The sequence below is a fragment of the Xylocopa sonorina genome, chromosome 7, assembly GCF_050948175.1.
Source record: "Xylocopa sonorina isolate GNS202 chromosome 7, iyXylSono1_principal, whole genome shotgun sequence".
NCBI classification, from domain to species: domain Eukaryota; kingdom Metazoa; phylum Arthropoda; class Insecta; order Hymenoptera; family Apidae; genus Xylocopa; species Xylocopa sonorina.
Window position 1 is genome coordinate 13076822 of NC_135199.1, and position 19689 is coordinate 13096510.

Below are 19689 nucleotides of genomic sequence, written 5' to 3' on the forward strand. Positions count from 1 at the left end.
GGTCATTTGTGTCTGCATGAAAGATGACGCTGCTTTTCTTTTCTTTTTGCTCAAGCTATTTTTACGATAACATAATATAAAATATCTAAGAAATTGTTATTGAAAAAAATAAAAAATCAAAAGTTATAAAAATAAATGTCGAAACCCAACGGCAGACAGATAGAGAGAAAGAGGATGGGGGTTCGAATGCGTGACAGTTGTCAGTCTACTATCATCAGAAGGAATGAAGTAGAATTAACAGTTAAGCTAATTATTAATTGTACAAAGCTATTAATACAATAACTTTACGTAGACTTTGAAATTAAATTTTACCATGAAGAGTCACTGATTAGTTGCTATCTCACGAGCGTTACTTCCAATTTTATGTGCTCCTCGAACGTTAAATGGTCATTAAATACAATTAATTTCTTGACACAGAAACAAAATACTCGCGGCCTATGCAAGGTATTTCATGATAGAAACCGAACTTTAAAATAGCATGGATATCTATCGACCTTCACACCCTTGGGCTCCCTAAACTTTAGATTCGATCTCCATACTTGCACCACAGACATGATCGGGTAGTACGATGATAAAATTGGTATGCATAAAATGTCCACCTTGTGTTTCGTTCGCTTTGCACGTTTCGTATACCCTGTACATAGGTAGGATAGTTTTATACTGTCGTAAGAGGAAAGGGAAAAAGTTGAAATAACCAGTCATTGTGCCACACGAACAAGATCGAAAAAACGAAATATTGAAAGAGAGGTATATAGTAATAAAGAGTGAAAATAACGTGAATTAATGTGTGCGTAATGATAATTTATATACGGATCTACATTTAGGTATTACCATTTGCGAATAAAACATTGTTAAACAAAAAGGGTGAAACAAAAATGTTCGCTGAGACTAATGATCGTTTTACAGATCGCGGCTGTATGTACATACGTAACACTTGTAACGGAGCTAACCGAAAATCATTTTGAACATCTCCAGAATCGTTAATTTTCTCTTTTTTATTTAAAGAGAAACAACAATACAAATTTTAATTCGCGTTAGCGAATAATTTGAAATATCATCATGAGAGTACTTTGTTTGAACAAGACGGTCTTAATTGGACACTACACTCGAAAGTATAACTCTTTCGTTTATAAATTGTGTTACATTTAATAGGGAGATTCATCAATTTAAATTTAACACGTACCACGAAATTAATTTCCTTGGAGAATAAAGCAAATTGTTTATAATTTATTCATAAATTGAATTTTCTCGATTTTATTCATATAAGTTTAAATTTCAAATTGAAGAGGTCATCGAGCTAGGCACTGACGTAATTATTAGTTACAAACTTTAATTGCATGTGTTCCCATTGCTGTACGTGTACATATACATACTTACATATAATGTAGTGAGGTAGGCAACTGAAACTATTGTACAACTGAAAATTGCATCCAAGTGCCTAGCTCTAGAAGGAAAATTAAACGTAAATAGCAACGCGCGTAGCCTCTACGAAACTAAATAAGATGTACCATTCGTAACTGTACATAACTGAAAGTAATTATCCTGTATATACACAACGTGAACTTATAATTCTATTCTAGCCCCTTTTTCCAAACGTACATATGTAGATAAAATACGCGTGACTATATAGAACAGTTTGTATATCTAAATAATTACTATAAACAGCTGTATGTAAAATAGCCTCGTAGGTAACAGACACCTAAAAGCAGCTGAATGAATATAATATGTATTATTCGTAACGATATCGGTTAAATTAGACAAATTATTAACAGAAATTGATTCGAACGTGTACGTTCGAGTATTCAAATACGTTCAACTAACGAATGATATTATTTTGCACTTAGTACAGGGGAGAGTATTAAATCCCATAGTATGTAACGTGCATTTGCATTGTTCGTATGTATGTATGTATATATGTACAGGAATGCGACGTATTCGTAATTGACCGTTGCAGTATTTAAATAATTACAACGTGAGCTATACAATAATGTAACGAATAAAAGCATCACCCGTAATACCAATAATCATAATCTCATGTATTTATACGTTTAAAAGTTTTCACAGCATTTGGAAATAATTGTTACAAGAGTATGTTGAAAAGGGAAATAAAATTTTATTTTTCATAAATCGAAGGGCAAGGTTGAGAACCATTAACACCATGCACAATATAGTTACGTAGCAACCTAACCGTTGAGAATCAACTATAGCGACCTATCTCGTCTAGATACCTCCAAGTAACGATCATCCTTGTCTTCCAATGCGATTACAATTTCGTTGGTCTCTACGATTTTATACGAATTCTAAATAAATTTCAGCGGTAACATAGATAATATAGTTAAATTTATTTGTACATATTCTTATGCAAGCGCTGCTCTTTAATTACACGAAGAAGTACCATATAAATTCAAACTTGTATACAGATTGCATTCGTTCATTGCGATAGAGAAAGGTTTTTTTCTCAACGTCGAACACATCATTGTGAACATAACAGTCCATGTACGTATACACAATACGCTACCGCTAGTTGCTAGAAAGCTAAATAGAGGTCGACAATGTTCCTCTGATCAGTGAATTATTAATTAAGAGAGAGATATCAAGGTGTAGGTAACGTCGAGTTGAGAATCGCTGCGACGTCTTCTGCTGCACGTCAATGCCCGAACTGTCAAGATCGCTCGGGCACCATCCACTATCGTCTACGATAAACTTATTCGCCGCACAAGATATTAGTTTTTCCGAAGATAAATTTGTGCGTCTAGCATTTGTGACGCAACGCAGCCACTGCTGCTGTGCGATTAGTCAGCGCCAATCACTGACTAGCGCGGTACATACCTCTGGAGCTGACGGACTGACGTCGTACCCGAGCGTAAATTACTACATGTCAAACCCAGCGAGCGGCGTACTTTGAGTGTATTTTCTACCGGTGGAGCTGGATTTCCTCCGATCGAGTAAAAAATGTTGGCGCTAATCAATCGAATTTTGGATTGGTTTAAGTCCCTCTTTTGGAAAGAGGAAATGGAACTCACCCTTGTCGGCTTGCAATACAGTGGGAAAACCACCTTCGTAAATGTTATAGCGGTACAAATATTTAATTCTACTGCTCCATTTAAATGATCGCTACTTTTATTTACAAATGAATCACACCATAAATGTATACGTCTACATGTATGAACGGTTACAATTCGCTGTGAAAATGGTACAGAATGTGCACCGTTTTGGTTAGATTCTATACCTCGTTTGGGATAACTTTCTCATTGATGTAAATCTTGCATCCGCCCTAACGTAAAAACTCGACGATTATGTGTTTTCGCGACACGATTTCTCGGGAATCAACTTTTAGAAGTTGAAATTGAATAGGTTAAAATCATAAGCAACTAAAGGAGAATTGAACATCTGCTTTTTACATTAGACAATAGGCTCATTGTTTTGAAACATGCTTTACGTAGTTGTATTTCATAAATACGTTATCTTTTTACGTTCTATGTTTAAACGAGTAGCCATTTTTTTACGCAACGTACTTATTTTCAGTCGGGGCAATTCAGCGAGGACATGATTCCCACTGTCGGTTTCAACATGCGTAAAATAACAAAAGGCAATGTCACCATAAAAGTATGGGATATCGGAGGTCAGCCGAGGTTTAGATCCATGTGGGAAAGATATTGTAGAGGAGTGAACGCGATAGTATACATGGTAGATGCAGCTGACTCGGAAAAGATAGAAGCAAGCCGCAACGAATTACACAATTTATTAGATAAACCTCAGTTATCCGGTATACCGGTATTGGTACTTGGCAACAAAAGGGATTTACCTCATGCTTTGGATGAAAACGGACTCATAGAAAGAATGTACGTTTGTTAGTTAAAAACGAGTACGCAACTAATATTTACGTATGCGTACAATATAAATCTACTATTTTCAGGAACTTGTCAGCCATTCAGGATCGTGAGATCTGTTGCTACAGCATTTCATGCAAAGAGAAAGACAATATTGATATAACGTTGCAGTGGCTTATAGCACATTCTAGAAGTGGTGTTCGTTAATACATGTAATTATGAAATTTTATGTTCTTATACATTCTTATTCAAAGAACCCAGGAGATATTGATAGGATGGGGAACAAATGTGCAAGGGAGTGTTCATCGATGTTTTTATGTTGGATTGATTAACTGATTATTGTAAACAATTTTTTTAAATCTAAGCCTTAGCTGTTATCTGTTCAGTCGCATATAATTCATAGAATGTTTAATGAAGGATAAAAGAATGAAATTATGCTTAAACCAAATATGCTCATGGGCATGATAAAAAGACACAAACATCCTGCAAGCACCTTAGTAATAAGTAACAATTTTTTATATTGTGTTTTTAGATAATCGGTTTAAGTAACAGTGCTGTTGTTCTATCTTAATACCATCAAAATTAAAATAGCATTTAACGATTAATGTAGAAACGATGGTAGCTAGTACAGATACAAGCGCAAAATAATATCAATTATCATATGGTACACATTTTCGGTACTTATAATATTTAATTAAAATTAATTACAACACGGCATAGAGATTATGAACAATTGATTGCTATATGTACACGAATATGATGCTGAGTAAACTTGTATAATTAATGAAAAAAGAATTACTAACAATATATACCAATTTATTATGATCCTTAACATACGGCAGTTGTGTTATACATATAAATAACATACACATACGTATATATATCTAAAGAGAAATAAAATGAAATAATTCATTTTTTAAATGGAAGCTTGCTTTTAAATAAAATCTAATTACCACTGAGTGATAAAACAATAATATTTTAAGTTGCTTAATATATCGATATGTACGACAAACCATAATCGATTGTCCATTACATCGAGAATCGATTCGTACTATATATATTGTCATATTAACATTGCGACGTCAAAACATAGTATTTTGTGGTTAAGAGAACCAAAATATTAAGTTGCTGCGAAAGATTTGTTTAAGAAATTAACATGTCGCCAACAAACAACGACGACCCTTATACAGCTGTTGCGAAAGGACCTTTAAAATTAAAAAATGATCAAGGCGTGAGTAAGAAGTAAGTACGTGACAGATTCGATGCTGTTTAGGTTAAGGGTGGCTTCTTAACAATGACATTTATCGAATCGTTTGAAATTTACATATTTATTTTGAATAACTTTAGAATTTTGTATTAACGTAGTTGTTACTTTTATAAAAAACAGGAAAAAAAGTAAAGATGGTAAAAAGAAGAAATTAGTGGAAGTGACGAAAATTGCAGAGGAGGAAATACCGAAAACAACAGAAATTAAACGGACAAAAGCTGAAATGGCATTTCAGAAAATGCAGGAGAAAATGGTATGCATTTATTCGATTTAAAAGACACTGTATGTTTGATAATCTACCGTTACTTACAGCAAACTGAACGGATAAAACAGAAGGCTTCGATGACTCACAAACAACGGGTAGAAGAGTTCAATAGACATTTGGATAGCTTAACAGAACACTTTGACATACCGAAAGTCAGCTGGACGAAATAAATGCTTGCCGCAGTTTCTCTCACTCTGTACGTTAAATAAATAGCTTCTAATTTTATATAAAGTTGCACTTTATTGCAAGTGTTCACAAAAATTAGCATCATTACATTGCAAGTGCTTATAAAATTATAAAGTTCTAAAACTTATTGCTACAGTATACATTAATAAAAAAATAATATTTAAATCAAATACTGGACTTTATAATATAAGAAGGCACATTTTTTAAAGTGGACTTGGTATGGTAACATACATACAATATTAAAACATTATATTACAATATATAATGTACAGTTTATGGTATGTAACAACATGTAAATATGTATTCAGTGTATGTATAATTATTCAACTGTAATAAATGTTTTGTACATAAAATGGACGGAATTGATGTATCAGAGTAAAAAATGTCAGTAGATGTCATATTATCTAGTCAATACCTTTGCTAACACTTTAAAATGAAATTTAGTATTTTTTGTCATGATAAAAATTATTAGAAAATATGCTATGTGTCGAACGAAAATATATAAACTATACTGACTAAAGGAAAGAAGGAAGGATATGAGAACGAAATTTTTGTACCTCCGTTACCGTAATGGAATACTTTTATGTAATTTTCAGCTACTATCCAAGGGTTACTTCCATCATCGAAATGCATAGGACATCTGTCGCGTTCTCTTTCGTATTCCTAAACGGCAAGATACAATTATAAAATACGCTTCAAATCATGCCTGATATACATTAAGTAAATTTACAAAATTATCTCGTATTACCTGTAACACTAATGCAACTGCAGCACCTTCAGTGTAATTACTGCTTGTAACATCTTGTTGAAGATCGCAGAACGGTCCGATAGCTTCGGACATAAGAACTTTATTTAAATCTGCTCTTTGATATACCCAACAACGATATTTGCTGAAAGGGTCTAACTCATCGTACGTCACTAAGTACGACTTTAAATTTTCTTTCCAATATCCGATACACTTCATCTTATAATCCGGCAAACCTGTATACATTCAAATTAAATATCGACCACACAATTTCAGTTAATTCTATCCTAACCAGATAAACTTACTGTAAATGTCTACAGGTCTTCCTAAATGATCTACCGACAAGCAATAAGTTTCGTCAATGGCAATTTCCTTCTGGTCGCTATCGCATACGGAAAAATCCGAAATATTTTCTTTACAATAAATGTTGGGACGAGGGGATAACGTAACACCTCCCAAAATTCTAGTCTCGAACAGAACATCTCCTTTCTGTACAAATTTATACTTTCCGGCCACCGGGCAGCGAACGGGTACAGGATATTTAGCTAAGAACAAGTCGTATTTCCAAGACTCTTTGTTAGGGAACTGAACCCAAGAGCAAACCGTATGAAAATTATCTTTAATAACAGCAAGACCTCGCCGATATCTAATGATATTGTGATGGCGACGTACAAAGTCGAAACAAACATAATCCTTTTGGCTGAAAATAACAATCAATTAATCACCGAAGCAATGATACTAATCAACTATACAAACAATCCATACCATCCATCAACTGTTAATCGAGCCATCATCACCCTAGTATCTCTTGATTCGCGACAAACATAAATTGTACGTCTATAACGTCCTTCATCGGGATACCAAGTTTCAATTATATGCGTTTCGTTAATAAAGATATCCGCATCAATGTTAGCAGTATTTATCCACTCCCCGCTCATATCTTCCGGTAGTCTGCATCCTGGCTCTACCACTTCTGCTTTTACAGGTGTTACTCTTAAACGTTCTGGACTTTTTTCAACAGTTTTTAACGTGTTACATTCCGCAGTAATAGAAACACCGATGAAAAGATCATCATCGCGATTTTTTAAAAAGCATCGGTACTTCTCGTCTTTCCTAGATTCTTTTGTGTTCGCAACCGCGAAAAAGTGATTTTTATCAACAAACCAATCACCCAAACAACTATACTCCACCACTAAAATACGATAAAGATATTCAAGCGAAATATGCATATTATATTATCAAAATAATTACAAACATTACCTCCGTCAAAGGTGTTCTGCATTCCGGAACACTGTTTATATGTTATATTGAATTTTTGATTAGTTATCAAGAATTGTGTTCCTGCTGTTTGACACGATCTAATTTGTGCATCTGGATGATTGCACTCCCCTGTAAATCTAAATCGATTCTGTAACAATGAAGTGAATTACTTCCCTTTGCACACGATTAAGTACATTTAATTTTTCTTAATAGTATATAGACACATGTACCTGATAAGCAAATTGCCAGACACCTTCAAGGGATGATCTACAATTTACGGGAACAAAATTTTCAGAAAATAATGTTATTAATTGTTGATCAGGTCGTAATCCCTTACATACATTTTCTACTGTTGGCTCAACGTTATTAGGCAAGTTCACGCAATATACTGAAATTTAGACGTAAACAATATCAATTTACTTCGCATGCATATACGTACATAGATTTTCGACAGCGACTCTATGAAATTTCTATCATGCTTTACCTTCCAGTTTCTCCAATACATTTACCGTTCTTACAATTAATTTTACGCAATGGAAACACTCTTCACTTTGAAAGATGAACGTATAATTGACATGGTATTCTTCTAACATGTTAACACAGTGCCCGCGGCCTGACATTGTTTCACCATTTATTTCTGTCAACGTATTCTTGCCATTTTCCCAAGAAAACCAAGATCCTCTTACAACTAATGGAATTTGACATGGGCTTGATTGTTGAGTAGAATATGCAGCTGGAAAACATACACCAAAGCAACATAATTTATGTACATAAAAAAGTATCGGATAAAATGTATAATCTGCATCTCTCGCTTAAGAAAAGTATTAAACAAAGAAATCTATCTTTTAGTAAAGTATAATTTCATCAATAACAACTATATGTACACAACAAGTTGATCGTGTAGAGTTATAAGTTTCACAAAAGTTATCAGAACTCACCAAGACATATAAAATAAATAACGAATAAAACGAAATGCTGTAGCTTTATCATCTTCTTATTAAACTAAGTATACTAATTATAACAATAATACAAAAAGATTGTTCTAATTGGAATTCATTACAAAAGCGCGTAAAAATTTTACTTCCAACTGCATACAACGCCCATCCCACTTCTGAATCATATTCGTGCCGCCATCTGAGAATGCTTTCAACGTGAATTAAGCGCATGGGATCAACTTGCCGGGTTTTAATTAATTAATCATCAAATTCGTTGTGTTACATTTAAGATGAATTACAACTGCGAAAAATATAGTATTTTATAAAAGGAAAATTTCAACGAACATGTTTCAAAGTATCTTAAAGGATGAATGATCTATCCACGTCTGTAGATACTTTATCGATAGTCGTATAAGCATTGCTCGCTACTAGTTTCAAACGTAACGCTGATTTAAAGTACTGAAGTACTTTAATCTACTAATTAAATTAAGTAATTCCTTAATTTCCATTGAATAGAAAGAGTAAGATAAATTATATCTCCCGCTTTAGAGGTAAGAAAGAGAAAGAGAAAGATATATAAGAGACCTATAAGAAAGAGTGAGACAGATGATACCGACTCTAGTCTGGAACCCGTGGCACCATCTCTGTAAAAAGTGCTCAAACTGCTCGCACAGCGTTATCGACAGCGAAGTGAACTACTGAAACACTAGCGTCATCTCTTGGAGAATCTCTGAAACTAGTCAGGCATTAGTTTCACTACTTTCCGCAGAGATGGCGTTAGTGGTTCTTGAGTAGTTCACTTCGCTGTCGATAACGCTGTGCGAGCAGTTTGAGCACTTTTCGCAGAGATGGTGCCACGGGTTCAAGAGTGGGGTCCGCGCAGCTTTCTCACTCTTTCCTATAGCTTTCGTATATGTCTTTCTCTCTCTTACTTCTAAAGCGGGAAATATAGAATAAATTAAAATAAAACTATTGAAATATAGATCCTGACAACAGCACTTTATCGCAGTAAGAGCACTGTGATATCACTTGCGCGTGGTCTGACTGGTTAAAAAAATTGCTGAATAAACATATAATACGGTGGTGTCCCAGAACGTGCTGTTACCGCGTGCCATCACAAACATTGACGAGTGCGGACGTAGGTGGTTATGGAAATGATGTCACGCGATGCAAGCAACATCACAGTGCTTTTACTGTGACAGAATTGTGTTGTCGGGGTAATAATGAAATAAAAATTTCATCTGAAGTCCACGAAACGCTATATGTTTTCCCTTGAACCAAATTTTCGCGTACGATGAAACAGTTCGTTGACAGAAAACATCTATGTTGCATAGCCGAGCGACGACAGTGTATAAATAAAATATATTCACTCTTTGTATAGATGATTTCATTAGTTAATCGACTCCACAGTAAATTAGATTGAAATTTTATCATTGTAAATGTACCTCCGTTCACTGTAAAATCATAAATTATCATTACACACGTGATCAAGGACAATGGCGAGCACAGAAGCTGCTGAGAAGACGACAACTTGGGAACCGTTACGATTGACGCACATGAAACCATCGTTTAACAGTCAAGAATCAGCTCTGGCGTCTTGTCAAGACCTGTGGCACAAATTCATTTTGTTCGGCGTAGGGCAATACAAGGTAACGGAAGTATTGAGAACCATCATTGTTGGTTGCGAGCCTGAAATTATATTACCAGTTATGTACAAAGAGGAAGGTCCAAATAAAAGTACTTTCTTGGCAAAATGTAGTGCCAGTGCCATAGAAAACCTTGTTAAACAAGGTTTATGCGTGACGCTGTCCAACGGGCAAGAATTACATATCGACATTGTATTAGGGTATACGGATTCCCAAGATTTGCAATTGAATCCCACCAGAATTATAACACAAGCGCTCTATTATAGATACGAACCTACGAAAAAGGTACTAAATCTGGATGACTTTGAAAACGAGAAATCGTTAGGACCTATCTATTGTCCTGTGTCTCTACCAAAGGTGTTGCACTTTGTTCTGAGGTGTTCCAAAATGGGAATTCTGGGCAACAATCGAGACTCACGGCTACCTGTTAGAGAGTTGAGCTTGAGATACAATCAAATTACAGCCATTATTCTTTTCGAGAAATTCTTCAATTATCATCTAACTAAATTGGATTTAAGTCACAACCAGATAGCAGACGTGGAATATCTACGTTATTTCAGTGAGTTTAAGATAAGCGAACTATGGCTGGATGGGAATCCATTGTGCACAAAATACAGCAAGTGTCAAGATTATATACAAGCTGTGAAAAATGTTTTTCCCCATTTACAGAAATTGGATGGAATTGTAATAGGCATAGAGCAAAAGTTTGTTCCTAATATTCAAAGTAACTTTCTAAGAGACGGCGCGAATACTTGCCTAATTAAACAATTTGTCAAACATTATTTCACACTGTACGACCAGGACGATAGACAAATTATGAATGGTTTATACGACAGAGATGCGCTGTATTCCATGACACTAGGACCTGTTTCAAATTATATTCACAAACACCTAATTAAAACATTTGTTACAAATAGAAATTTACTGAAATTCGTTGATTACGCTAAATGTCAAGAATTTTTGCTACGTGGTCCAGAAAAAATTATTTCTGCGCTTAAAAATCAACCGCCGACGATACACCATTTCAAAACCTTTCACGTAGATGTACTGTACGAAGGAGAGATCCATCTTGCTGTTTCTGTACAAGGATTGTTCTCATTTAGGGATCTCTCGTGCCCGCCAATGTTTTTCAACAGAACTTTTATAATTACCAGAAAAGAAGACAATGAGTATTGCATCGCCAATGATCAGTGCTATCTTGATGGAACACCTGCTAATAGTAATTTGCCAGGGAATAGTGAGAACAAATTTGAAATGAAAAGTGCACCAAAATTTGTCCCAACTATGTTTAGTGTTTCTGAGAAAGAACAACTACTTACATTTTTACGTGAATTGACTACGATGAACATGAAATTTTGTCATCGGTATCTTGAAGATGCCAACTGGGATATAAGGACTGCCATCACAACATTTATGAACATGTACACAGTTAACAATGTACCACCTGAAGCTTTTCTGTGATATACATAGATTTATAATTTAATGTATAATATTTACGTATACATATATACATTGTATATTGTACTTCTAATATAGTAAGAAAATATTGTAATTATGGGTGGAAATTTATTTACACTGTACGAGATTAAATTAATGTTATTTTATAAGAACACCATTTACTAAAAAATGTGTTATTACTACCTAAAGAAAATAAAACAGATGCAACCACTGCTTTTTGTAAAAAATTTTTTTACTTCGCTTTATACAAAATATAAAATTACAATTCTTTTTTTATTTTTAACAACCTTGCTGCATGTTCAACAAAGCAATGGTTTTATTTATATATGGTATAGTATTCACATTTGAATTTACTCCTAACTCAAATACTTTCTGCATCAATGGTAAAGCGTGTTCTAAGACAGAATATAATTTATTATATACACCTGACAACTTTGGCACATATTGCCAAGTCACATATTCAAATAAACAATTGGAGGAACTTACCTTGCATGCATAATACAATCTCAGGTAACTTTTCTAGAGCGGACATTAAAATATCGGCTCTGGAACTGTCTAAACACCTTTGAAATGCAGACAAGATATTTGCATTTGATGCAGGACGATGTTTCAGTGCCCTTGCTAATAATGTATGAGCAAGAGATCTTATATTACTCTGCGGAGATACGAGTAACTCCGCTATATTGTCTGTTATAGATTCCAGAACGGAAGGTTTACGAGACGATAATTGTTCAATTTCTTGAAGAGCACTAAATACATCTGCAATATAATACTGAAGTTTCTGAATTCTAAATATCACGAGGATTTTTATCACAATTGAGCTATACTTTTTTTATATCCGTACCTTCACCTTGCAATTTAGATAGCGTAGCTAGTAACGACGGCCAGTGCTGAGGGATAACAGATTCCGAAGGAGGTGGAGTAGGAGGAATAGTAATTAATACCTCTTCCACGTCTTCTCCCTCTCTTGGCACTGGAATTCCCGATACAAGTGTTCTAAGTGTAACTAAATTCGGATAGTGTACCTGCAATTCACTATATGTAAGTGTAAGCTGATATCTGAAATTCATCAGAAGAGATTAAAGGTATTACTTACTGAAGAACTTGAGCGTGCTTTTGCAAGTATTTCAATGCTCTCTGTGGGTCATAAGAGATGTATGCCTGTAGTAGTGTGATAAATCTGTTTAAGAGTGGTATGAGATCTTTTACTGGACCATAATTCTACAAGTAAAATACATGAATAATCTTCAAGTTCTTGTTACACGTTGATACATAAGTAGCAGATAAACATATGAACTTTACATACTTGAAAGCACTGGAAATAATTCTCTAATGTGTCCTCCAAAGGAGTCTGATGTTCTCGACTGAATAAATGTGGTTCTAACAGTTCCAGCAGTCCCATTACTTGTACAAAAAGATTCAAATGATGTCCTGATCTAAATTGACTAAAGTCCAAATAACATCTTCCCATTAGCGACGACGCTAACATTGGAAGTTGTCGCAACACTAAAATAGGATGTACAGCAGCCATTTTTCGGGCGCATAATTCGAAGTCCTGGGATCTGGAATTCCACGATTTTTGCCTCGGTGTTGCTGCTAAAGCTGTTAATAAAGAATGACTCATACAATCCAACACCGAACCCGTCCACTCTGTAATTTTTGCACCGCCGACAAACTTTTTAGTTTGAAACGTGTCTAAGTAGCATATCACTTTCGGTATCTTCATGTACATGTATAACAAAAATTGATGGACCATATCAGAATCAACGCTGGAAAAAAAATGAATATGTTTTCTAAAAGAATGTTCGTTCGAAGGAAAAAAAATAATAGAAAATTGAAGCGAACATACTTCGAATCATTCATCATACGTTCAGCCAAATATTTTACAACACTAGCTACCAAATGATCGTCCGTCGAGACACAGTGTAATAGCAAATCGAGACGCGAGTCCATTCGAGCAAGCGCAGTGTTTCTGTTTTGACAATTACATATAATAACAGCTTCCGCGATGACATATGCTACAAGTGTTAATAACTGTTTCTCCTGTAAAAGTAAAATATTTTCTGGAACATAATGTTTCGGTGTGAATTTGTCTCTGCCCTGCCACAGTTTCGGATTACAAGTTAATGCCCACAAAAAATCTAAAACGGCCGTTGGATCATACCTACAAAAGAATAACATTTTTATTATTTTTAGTTACGTTCCTAAACCTTTGGATTACTTTCTTACTCACCCATCGTCACATCTATCTAACAAGTGTCCAATACATTTGTACAAAGTCGCCCAGCTTGCTCTGTGCGTTAGTAAAGTTAACAAATAAGGCCTAAACGAATGCGAACTCACAACATTATTATCAATTTTCATTTGTGTCTTGGTCTTCCCGAACAATAGTTTCATCTGAAGAGTAGGACATGTGCCAATTAATTCTGGCTCTACGGATGCTAACCAGTCTATCAATAAACCCGTTCGTGGCTTTAAAATTCCTTCATTACTATCGTTTACTAGTAATCTTGCCATCGCCTCGACGAGAATATCAGTTTTTTGTTGCTTCAAACAGATATCCAATAATTTACATCCTACTGCTTCTAAATTCACTGGATCGGTACTTTCTAAAATAGATCCAGGATCTCGATTTTGCATCAGAATCGATAGTTCCATACTTTTTGGCGTTTTGGTCAGTTGCACATTTGCGAAGTCCCTTAAAATAGATAGAACCGGTGCTTTAACATCTCCTATTAGTTGTATCAAATTTAAGCACATGTTACGAGCCAATTCAACCACGTGTTTCGATGTGGACGACTTTTTTAAAGGCAGCAATATTACTCGCATCAAAGTGCAAGAGTATTGCGGCATGTGAACAAGCGAGGCTAAGAATTGTTTAACTTGCATCGAGCTTAACACGCTACATATATGTTGTATGGCTAATACAATAGCCCCGCTCTCTTTGGCAGATTTCTGCAAATCTTTTGCCAAGGTTTTATGCAATCGACGATAGGCATCCACCTTTTGATTCATCGGTATGTTCTCGATGAACAATCTGTTGATTAAATGCGGAACATCCGTTTTAACAGAGCATTGTATGACGGATTGATTTTGGACCATGGTACTCAAAGGTAATGGTTCCTGTAGCTGACCAATGGTAACCGCGTTTTCATCAGGTAACTGCGGTTCCATTAATTGTAAAACTTGCACAAAAACCAACCCGCCCGTTGCCCCTCTCCTATGTTGAACTTCAACTAGTTGCGCCATGTATGTTTTATCCAGTACTGCTTCGCCAACCGAACTCGGATCAATTCGCACACCAGTATCTAAGGTGCGAAGCAGTTTGGTCATAGAGGGTACAGGAATACCGAAACTTTGAATAAAAAGGACCAATTGTTGTGGTTCCAAATCCTTCAGAGCTGCGTCTATTAAACGTGGCACGCTGCTCCTAATCATTCTTAGCTTCAACCAATCCGGTATAAGCAAAGCTTCCTCGCTTGTGTCAACGAGGAAAGCTTTCGGTGGTTCTGTGTTCAATGGGAACCAAGTTTCAAGCAGGACATCGAACAATACATCATCATCAGAATCATATGTCAGAAGAATTATCATAGCGTGAACGACTAAAATATGCATAGTACATTCTTCTCCTGTACTCCACTGTACCAATATTTGATCCTGACTCTCGGACCATGTATATTCTTCAGCTCGTGGAGATCGAGCTTTCTCCAGATAATTACAAAAAATTACCATGAATGCGTGCAATGTTTGTTTCGCTTGCGCATTATCTATTTCTGGTTGCGGTAGTATAGCTGCTATAATCGTACTTCGTTCGACCACCAATTGAGATATTTCATTCGCCAAATCGGTTAAATCTGGCAAATCATCATCTGTAGTATGCGCAGCAAGATAAGATATGTAAGCGTGTACAAGATCGGGATTATTTTCAACTTGACAGGCACCCCGTAGAGCAGTAGACACCAAGGAGCGCACCGATAAGAAGTGAGGTATAGACGGTAGTTTGCGAAGAAGCCAGATCTCCCTGGAAGAAGCAATTAATAATACATTTACTTTGAATTTGGGAAAAAATTTACATTACGTCTACTATATCATTACTTTTCATTTTCCCCGTCTATATCCATAGGTTCTTCTTCGGTAGGTATTGATCCGAGAACCATTTTTAGGCCTGTGATCGCTTGAAGACGACTGCCAGTTTGTTGACTGCTCAGTCTTCTCAGGAAATATTCCAAAACCTCGTAAGCATGCTGTCGATCCTGTTCCGGATCGGTTAACAACATTTGAAGATGGGCTAATAATTGTTGTTGCCTTGGCTGCTTTTCCACAGCTTGGACGCTAGTGGATAATAAAAATTCGCAAAGACATTGCACTGGTAATTGACTAAGCGATCCTTCGCTATTTTGTACAAGATCTGCCAACCATGGCATGCTCTGAGATGAACTTTGCTGTTGCCTTTGTATTATATCTAATAAAAAATCTGGTTTACGAGATCGACAAAGTAAATGTCCCAATCTGTGGGATACATTTAACGACTGTATCTGTTCTAACACTGCGGGAGACGGCCTCCTAGCAATGCCAGTTGGTTCCATTGTCATCAACTGTGACAGCAGCAAACTGTTTTGTTCTGATATTTGCATTCTTGTTGATGCAGCCGCCAAGTGCGATTCATACTCTAGAATTTCTTGTTTTTCGATAGCTTCTACTTGCAATTCTTTCGAACGTTCTTGTTCTATAATCTCTGGTAATGCCATCGTCGGTGGTGGGTAGGAAAAATGGCTATAAAATATGATGCAATATGAAAAAACATTAAAGAATTTTCCTCTCCGTTTGAACGGATGTAAGGGAATTTGTACGTACTTTGTGATACACATTTCCATAAGAGTTCGTAAAATGGGATATCGTTTCCACGCAACAGCTCCAATAGTAGAAGGATTATGAGCAGCTAGTATTAATAACATTATCCATCCCTTCCAATATAAGTTCGATATCGCCAAGGTAGGTGGTACGTAGCTGTGTAATAAAAAATAAGTAATAATTAGTACAAATTTCATTTTTTATATCACTGAAATTTTTTAATAAAATTTTGGTAATTACTTTGACGGTATGTTTATGGTTCCTGGCGGTTGATAAATGCACAAATTGAAGATAAGTTCAATTATGTTTAATTTATCAGCTTGTAAAGTTGGGAAACTTTCAGTTGAATTAGCTGCCGCTCGACGGATTAACTGATCAACCAAATCTAACGTTTCTGAATGGGTAATGCCATTTTCCTATGATACAAAGTATAACACATTAGGACATTTTCATACTGTAGGGTCGCTCAAATAAATTTAGCATGTTAAAGATACACACCTTCGAGAAACCAATCAATAGAAGTCTTAATAATGTGTTCTGTAATAGAGGAACATCTGAAATTAGACGTAAATAAAACACCCTGTCAGATTCAGGTGGCCAATTATCTAATTTGTAGTATTGTTCCGGAGATTCGAGCATCAAAATTTTATGTAACGCATGAAGAAGCTCGTTTTTCCCAATAGCGTACATTTGCGGCGCTGAATTCTGTAGCCATAACACGGCTTCGAATTGTATCGTCGCTACCATATTCTGAAATTGATGTAGCAAAGCGATATCTTTTTTATCGCCTCTTTGTGCTAATGCCGCGGTCTCCTTAACCTGCGGGCTAATAGCCAATAACATACACAAACACAGTAAATCTGCAATTGAAATGAAGACTCGCTCTTTGAATTCGAAATTAAGCAACTGTTGCGCTATATCCTGTCTTTCGGACATCAATGTACGCGCAAAGGTAAGTAAATTAATATCGTGCCGACAGACGCGTACGATTTCTCTGAGCAATGCACGGAGAGGCCTAAGATAATCCTCCCGGTTCATTAGCAAATCTTGGAATATTTCTGCCAACAATTTTGCTGCTTGCTCGGGTAACGTTTGAAACATAACACCCAGCATCGGCATATTGTTTGGATTTCTTGCATTCGATAATTCGTTGTATATCGTATGTTTCAGGATGGTTGATAAATTTTCAGGATGCAACCCAATTAGTTCCTTTACACCGTTCAGATACAGATTAATTACGGCTTTCGTTTTCAAACGCATTTTCACTAATTGACTTATAACTTCAACATCCCTTTGAGTATGAGAAGTACAATTGTAACAAATATAACTGAGCAGTTCTTGAGCAGGCCGCATCAGTTTTGGGTTGTGCAACCACATTTCTAGCCTAGGAACGGCGATATTTCTGATTTCAACGAAACCACAGGCGGATGATAGTAGCTTTAAGAAATTTTTTGTTATTGACTCCGGTTGCCGCCTATTCAGCTGTTCTTTCACAGCCTCAAGGACAATGAATTCTATATTCTCTATACAATGAGCATATCTGGGTGTCACCGGAAATTCAATCTTCTCTTTATCACCAGATAATTGTACAGACGAAGATCCCGCATCTTCATCGTCTATTGTAGACGGACTATGACAATCGCGCGGTGTTAAAACAGATAATTCTGGTTGTAACACACTTTTCGGCGGATGCCGCGTATTAAATCCCGTTAAAATATTATCTACAAAACCTTTGCATTCTTCATGATCGACCCATACTCTCTCCCCTAAAGCATCCTCAATGTACAGCTATAAAAAAAATGATACACAAATTAACTTTCAATTGAATATTACGCATAACTAAAACATTAATGTAATATTATTTGTTAGTAACCTTGACAAAAATTTCTGGCCAACTTCTTTTATCATGGAATCCTTTCATTAGCAAATTGGCTGCAAGCACAGGGACCAATGGATTTCCTTTAGCTTTATAATTATGCGCTTGATCCCGTTTCAACAGAGACGATAGTGCGTGTAATATACAATCATTGGAAAATATAGACGGACGAATTTTCGCCAAGTACAATAATCCCATGTATATTAATGTATCAGGTTTCCATTTCTGATTTTTAAGCGTTTTTATGGCACCACAGATTATGCCTATAACTTTATCACCTTCGTCGTTATCGTTGGCTTCCAAAACCATTGGAACAAAATCTGCTGGGTCGCTATCAATAGCTACCAATTCCCAAGCTTCGGCGCTTGAGAATGGTGGCCGTTGATGAGGTACATGCGTAGCAAGCTTAGGTTTCTTTTGTGGTATGTATTGAAAAGATTGCAGCGATCCTGATGGCGCCTCCTTTTTACGATCATTTCCTACATAAATGTTTGTACATTGTATATATATTTTTTTACTTCTTTGTTCCAATGAATATTATGAAAAAAACATTCATTTACCAGAAGTCGAAGAACTACTAGTCGGTTTAGAATGAATAACACCTGGCCTTTTAACATCGGAACTTTCATTGCGCGAACCTTTGGATCCGAGTGCAAATAAATCTGGCGGATGCTGAGCGATCTTATTTTTTGCACCCCTACCAATTCCTGCCTTACCGCGATCCATTCTAATCTTTATGCCTTTAGATTGTTTAAGAATATAGAAAAAAGAAAATTGCTAATCATTGACAGCAGTCGTTTCTTACATAAACTAAATATATAAGAATAGATATTCTTATCTTGCACTTATACTTTGTCCCGGTAAAGTTTCAAAATATAGAAAATGAAATTTACAAATGTTTTGTATCGTGTGCTAACCTATTCAACATTCATAAGGTGTATTTCCAGAAATCGCTTCTCTGGAAAATGTCTTTAGCGAATTGAATTATTAGTAACATCGCATCTATAAATAAATCCACTGTGATTAAAAAATGCAGACGCAACAGTATAGTTTCCTACGTCAACAAATGAATGTTTTACAAACAGAATGTTATCGATCAAACGACAGTAGCAGACACCGCTATCGATACCGTTCCACTTATGTTCGCTAGAGATCAACTCTATAATCGATTAGCGAGGACGCAATCATAAGTTTAAGTTCTGAGAAGTAATAATTTAAAAACACGTATACATTAAAATGAATATCAAGTATTAACACTACGAATAATGTTCTTTCTTTTAAGTTGTGTAATTTATACGTTTTATTACTAAAAATGTAAGCTTCTATATGTACAAATTTTTATCCTCGTTTCTCAGTTGTAAAATTATTGC

General features: G+C 35.7%; 8 protein-coding genes across 12 annotated transcripts in view; 4 read left to right on the forward strand and 4 right to left on the reverse strand.

Moving 5' to 3' along the window:
- Positions 1–19689, forward strand: part of LOC143425292 (uncharacterized) — a 270075-nt gene that overhangs the window by 241648 nt on the left and 8738 nt on the right. The gene's annotated exons all lie outside the window — the stretch shown is intronic.
- The window catches only part of Rpl27a (ribosomal protein L27A), a 163081-nt gene that overhangs the window by 130966 nt on the left and 12426 nt on the right, over positions 1–19689 (reverse strand). The gene's annotated exons all lie outside the window — the stretch shown is intronic.
- Positions 1–19689, reverse strand: part of U2a (small nuclear ribonucleoprotein polypeptide A'-like U2A) — a 161219-nt gene that overhangs the window by 72414 nt on the left and 69116 nt on the right. The gene's annotated exons all lie outside the window — the stretch shown is intronic.
- Positions 2611–4704, forward strand: Arl8 (ADP-ribosylation factor-like protein 8). Of its 2 annotated transcripts, XM_076898736.1 has the most exons (4): positions 2611–3075; positions 3526–3842; positions 3917–4042; positions 4363–4704. In XM_076898736.1, exons 1-3 carry the CDS (start codon positions 2953–2955, stop codon positions 4035–4037), a joined length of 561 nt encoding a protein of 186 aa, XP_076754851.1. In that variant the 5' UTR covers positions 2611–2952; the 3' UTR covers positions 4038–4042; positions 4363–4704. The 2 variants fall into 2 exon arrangements, with proteins under 2 accessions (XP_076754851.1, XP_076754850.1); XM_076898735.1 differs by having other exon boundaries at positions 2613–3075; positions 3917–4704.
- On the forward strand, positions 4892–5718 carry LOC143425734 (protein FAM32A-like). Of its 2 annotated transcripts, XR_013102065.1 has the most exons (4): positions 4892–5072; positions 5218–5350; positions 5410–5612; positions 5645–5718. XR_013102065.1 is itself a non-coding variant. In XM_076898739.1 (3 exons), exons 1-3 carry the CDS (start codon positions 4987–4989, stop codon positions 5530–5532), a joined length of 342 nt encoding a protein of 113 aa, XP_076754854.1. In that variant the 5' UTR covers positions 4892–4986; the 3' UTR covers positions 5533–5662. The 2 variants fall into 2 exon arrangements, 1 of the variants encoding a protein (XP_076754854.1); XM_076898739.1 differs by having other exon boundaries at positions 5410–5662.
- On the reverse strand, positions 5855–8681 carry Udt (protein undicht). Its single transcript, XM_076898737.1, has 8 exons — positions 8492–8681; positions 8038–8286; positions 7784–7941; positions 7554–7701; positions 7059–7485; positions 6599–6993; positions 6297–6529; positions 5855–6211 (listed from the first exon to the last, which is right to left on the reverse strand). The coding sequence occupies exons 1-8, from the start codon at positions 8541–8543 to the stop codon at positions 6029–6031; spliced, it is 1845 nt and encodes a 614-aa protein (XP_076754852.1). The 5' UTR covers positions 8544–8681; the 3' UTR covers positions 5855–6028.
- Positions 9971–11711, forward strand: LOC143425264 (nuclear RNA export factor 2). 2 transcript variants are annotated; one of them, XM_076897939.1, is made up of 2 exons: positions 9971–10568; positions 10695–11711. In XM_076897939.1, exons 1-2 carry the CDS (start codon positions 9985–9987, stop codon positions 11593–11595), a joined length of 1485 nt encoding a protein of 494 aa, XP_076754054.1. In that variant the 5' UTR covers positions 9971–9984; the 3' UTR covers positions 11596–11711. The 2 variants fall into 2 exon arrangements, with proteins under 2 accessions (XP_076754054.1, XP_076754053.1); XM_076897938.1 differs by having other exon boundaries at positions 9971–11711.
- On the reverse strand, positions 11804–19453 carry Ints1 (integrator complex subunit 1). 2 transcript variants are annotated; one of them, XM_076897920.1, is made up of 14 exons: positions 19237–19453; positions 18880–19059; positions 18317–18798; positions 16942–18231; positions 16684–16859; positions 16447–16599; positions 15688–16365; positions 13826–15613; positions 13442–13756; positions 12899–13361; positions 12689–12813; positions 12437–12627; positions 12079–12351; positions 11804–11987 (listed from the first exon to the last, which is right to left on the reverse strand). In XM_076897920.1, exons 2-14 carry the CDS (start codon positions 19043–19045, stop codon positions 11872–11874), a joined length of 6216 nt encoding a protein of 2071 aa, XP_076754035.1. In that variant the 5' UTR covers positions 19046–19059; positions 19237–19453; the 3' UTR covers positions 11804–11871. The 2 variants fall into 2 exon arrangements, with proteins under 2 accessions (XP_076754035.1, XP_076754036.1); XM_076897921.1 differs by lacking the exons at positions 11804–11987; positions 12079–12351 and having other exon boundaries at positions 12461–12617.

Bases quoted from the DNA above. Each gene is read 5' to 3' on its own strand.
- Arl8 (XM_076898736.1), top strand. From the start codon at position 2,953: ATGTTGGCGCTAATCAATCGAATTTTGGATTGGTTTAAGTCCCTCTTT. The intron at 3,076-3,525 runs GTACAAATATTT...ACTTATTTTCAG, and splicing joins CCTTCGTAAATGTTATAGCG to TCGGGGCAATTCAGCGAGGA. The intron at 3,843-3,916 runs GTACGTTTGTTA...TACTATTTTCAG, and splicing joins AACGGACTCATAGAAAGAAT to GAACTTGTCAGCCATTCAGG.
- LOC143425734 (XM_076898739.1), top strand. From the start codon at position 4,987: ATGTCGCCAACAAACAACGACGACCCTTATACAGCTGTTGCGAAAGGA. The intron at 5,073-5,217 runs GTAAGTACGTGA...TATAAAAAACAG, and splicing joins GATCAAGGCGTGAGTAAGAA to GAAAAAAAGTAAAGATGGTA. The intron at 5,351-5,409 runs GTATGCATTTAT...CGTTACTTACAG, and splicing joins AGAAAATGCAGGAGAAAATG to CAAACTGAACGGATAAAACA.
- Udt (XM_076898737.1), bottom strand. From the start codon at position 8,543: ATGATAAAGCTACAGCATTTCGTTTTATTCGTTATTTATTTTATATGT. The intron at 8,287-8,491 runs GTGAGTTCTGAT...TATGTTTTCCAG, and splicing joins TATTTATTTTATATGTCTTG to CTGCATATTCTACTCAACAA. The intron at 7,942-8,037 runs GTAAAGCATGAT...TCTAAATTTCAG, and splicing joins TGTATTGGAGAAACTGGAAG to TATATTGCGTGAACTTGCCT.
- LOC143425264 (XM_076897938.1), top strand. From the start codon at position 9,985: ATGGCGAGCACAGAAGCTGCTGAGAAGACGACAACTTGGGAACCGTTA.
- Ints1 (XM_076897920.1), bottom strand. From the start codon at position 19,045: ATGGATCGCGGTAAGGCAGGAATTGGTAGGGGTGCAAAAAATAAGATC. The intron at 18,232-18,316 runs GTTACTAACAAA...TTTTTTTTATAG, and splicing joins GGCCAGAAATTTTTGTCAAG to CTGTACATTGAGGATGCTTT. The intron at 12,628-12,688 runs GTAAGTAATACC...ACTTACATATAG, and splicing joins AAGCACGCTCAAGTTCTTCA to TGAATTGCAGGTACACTATC.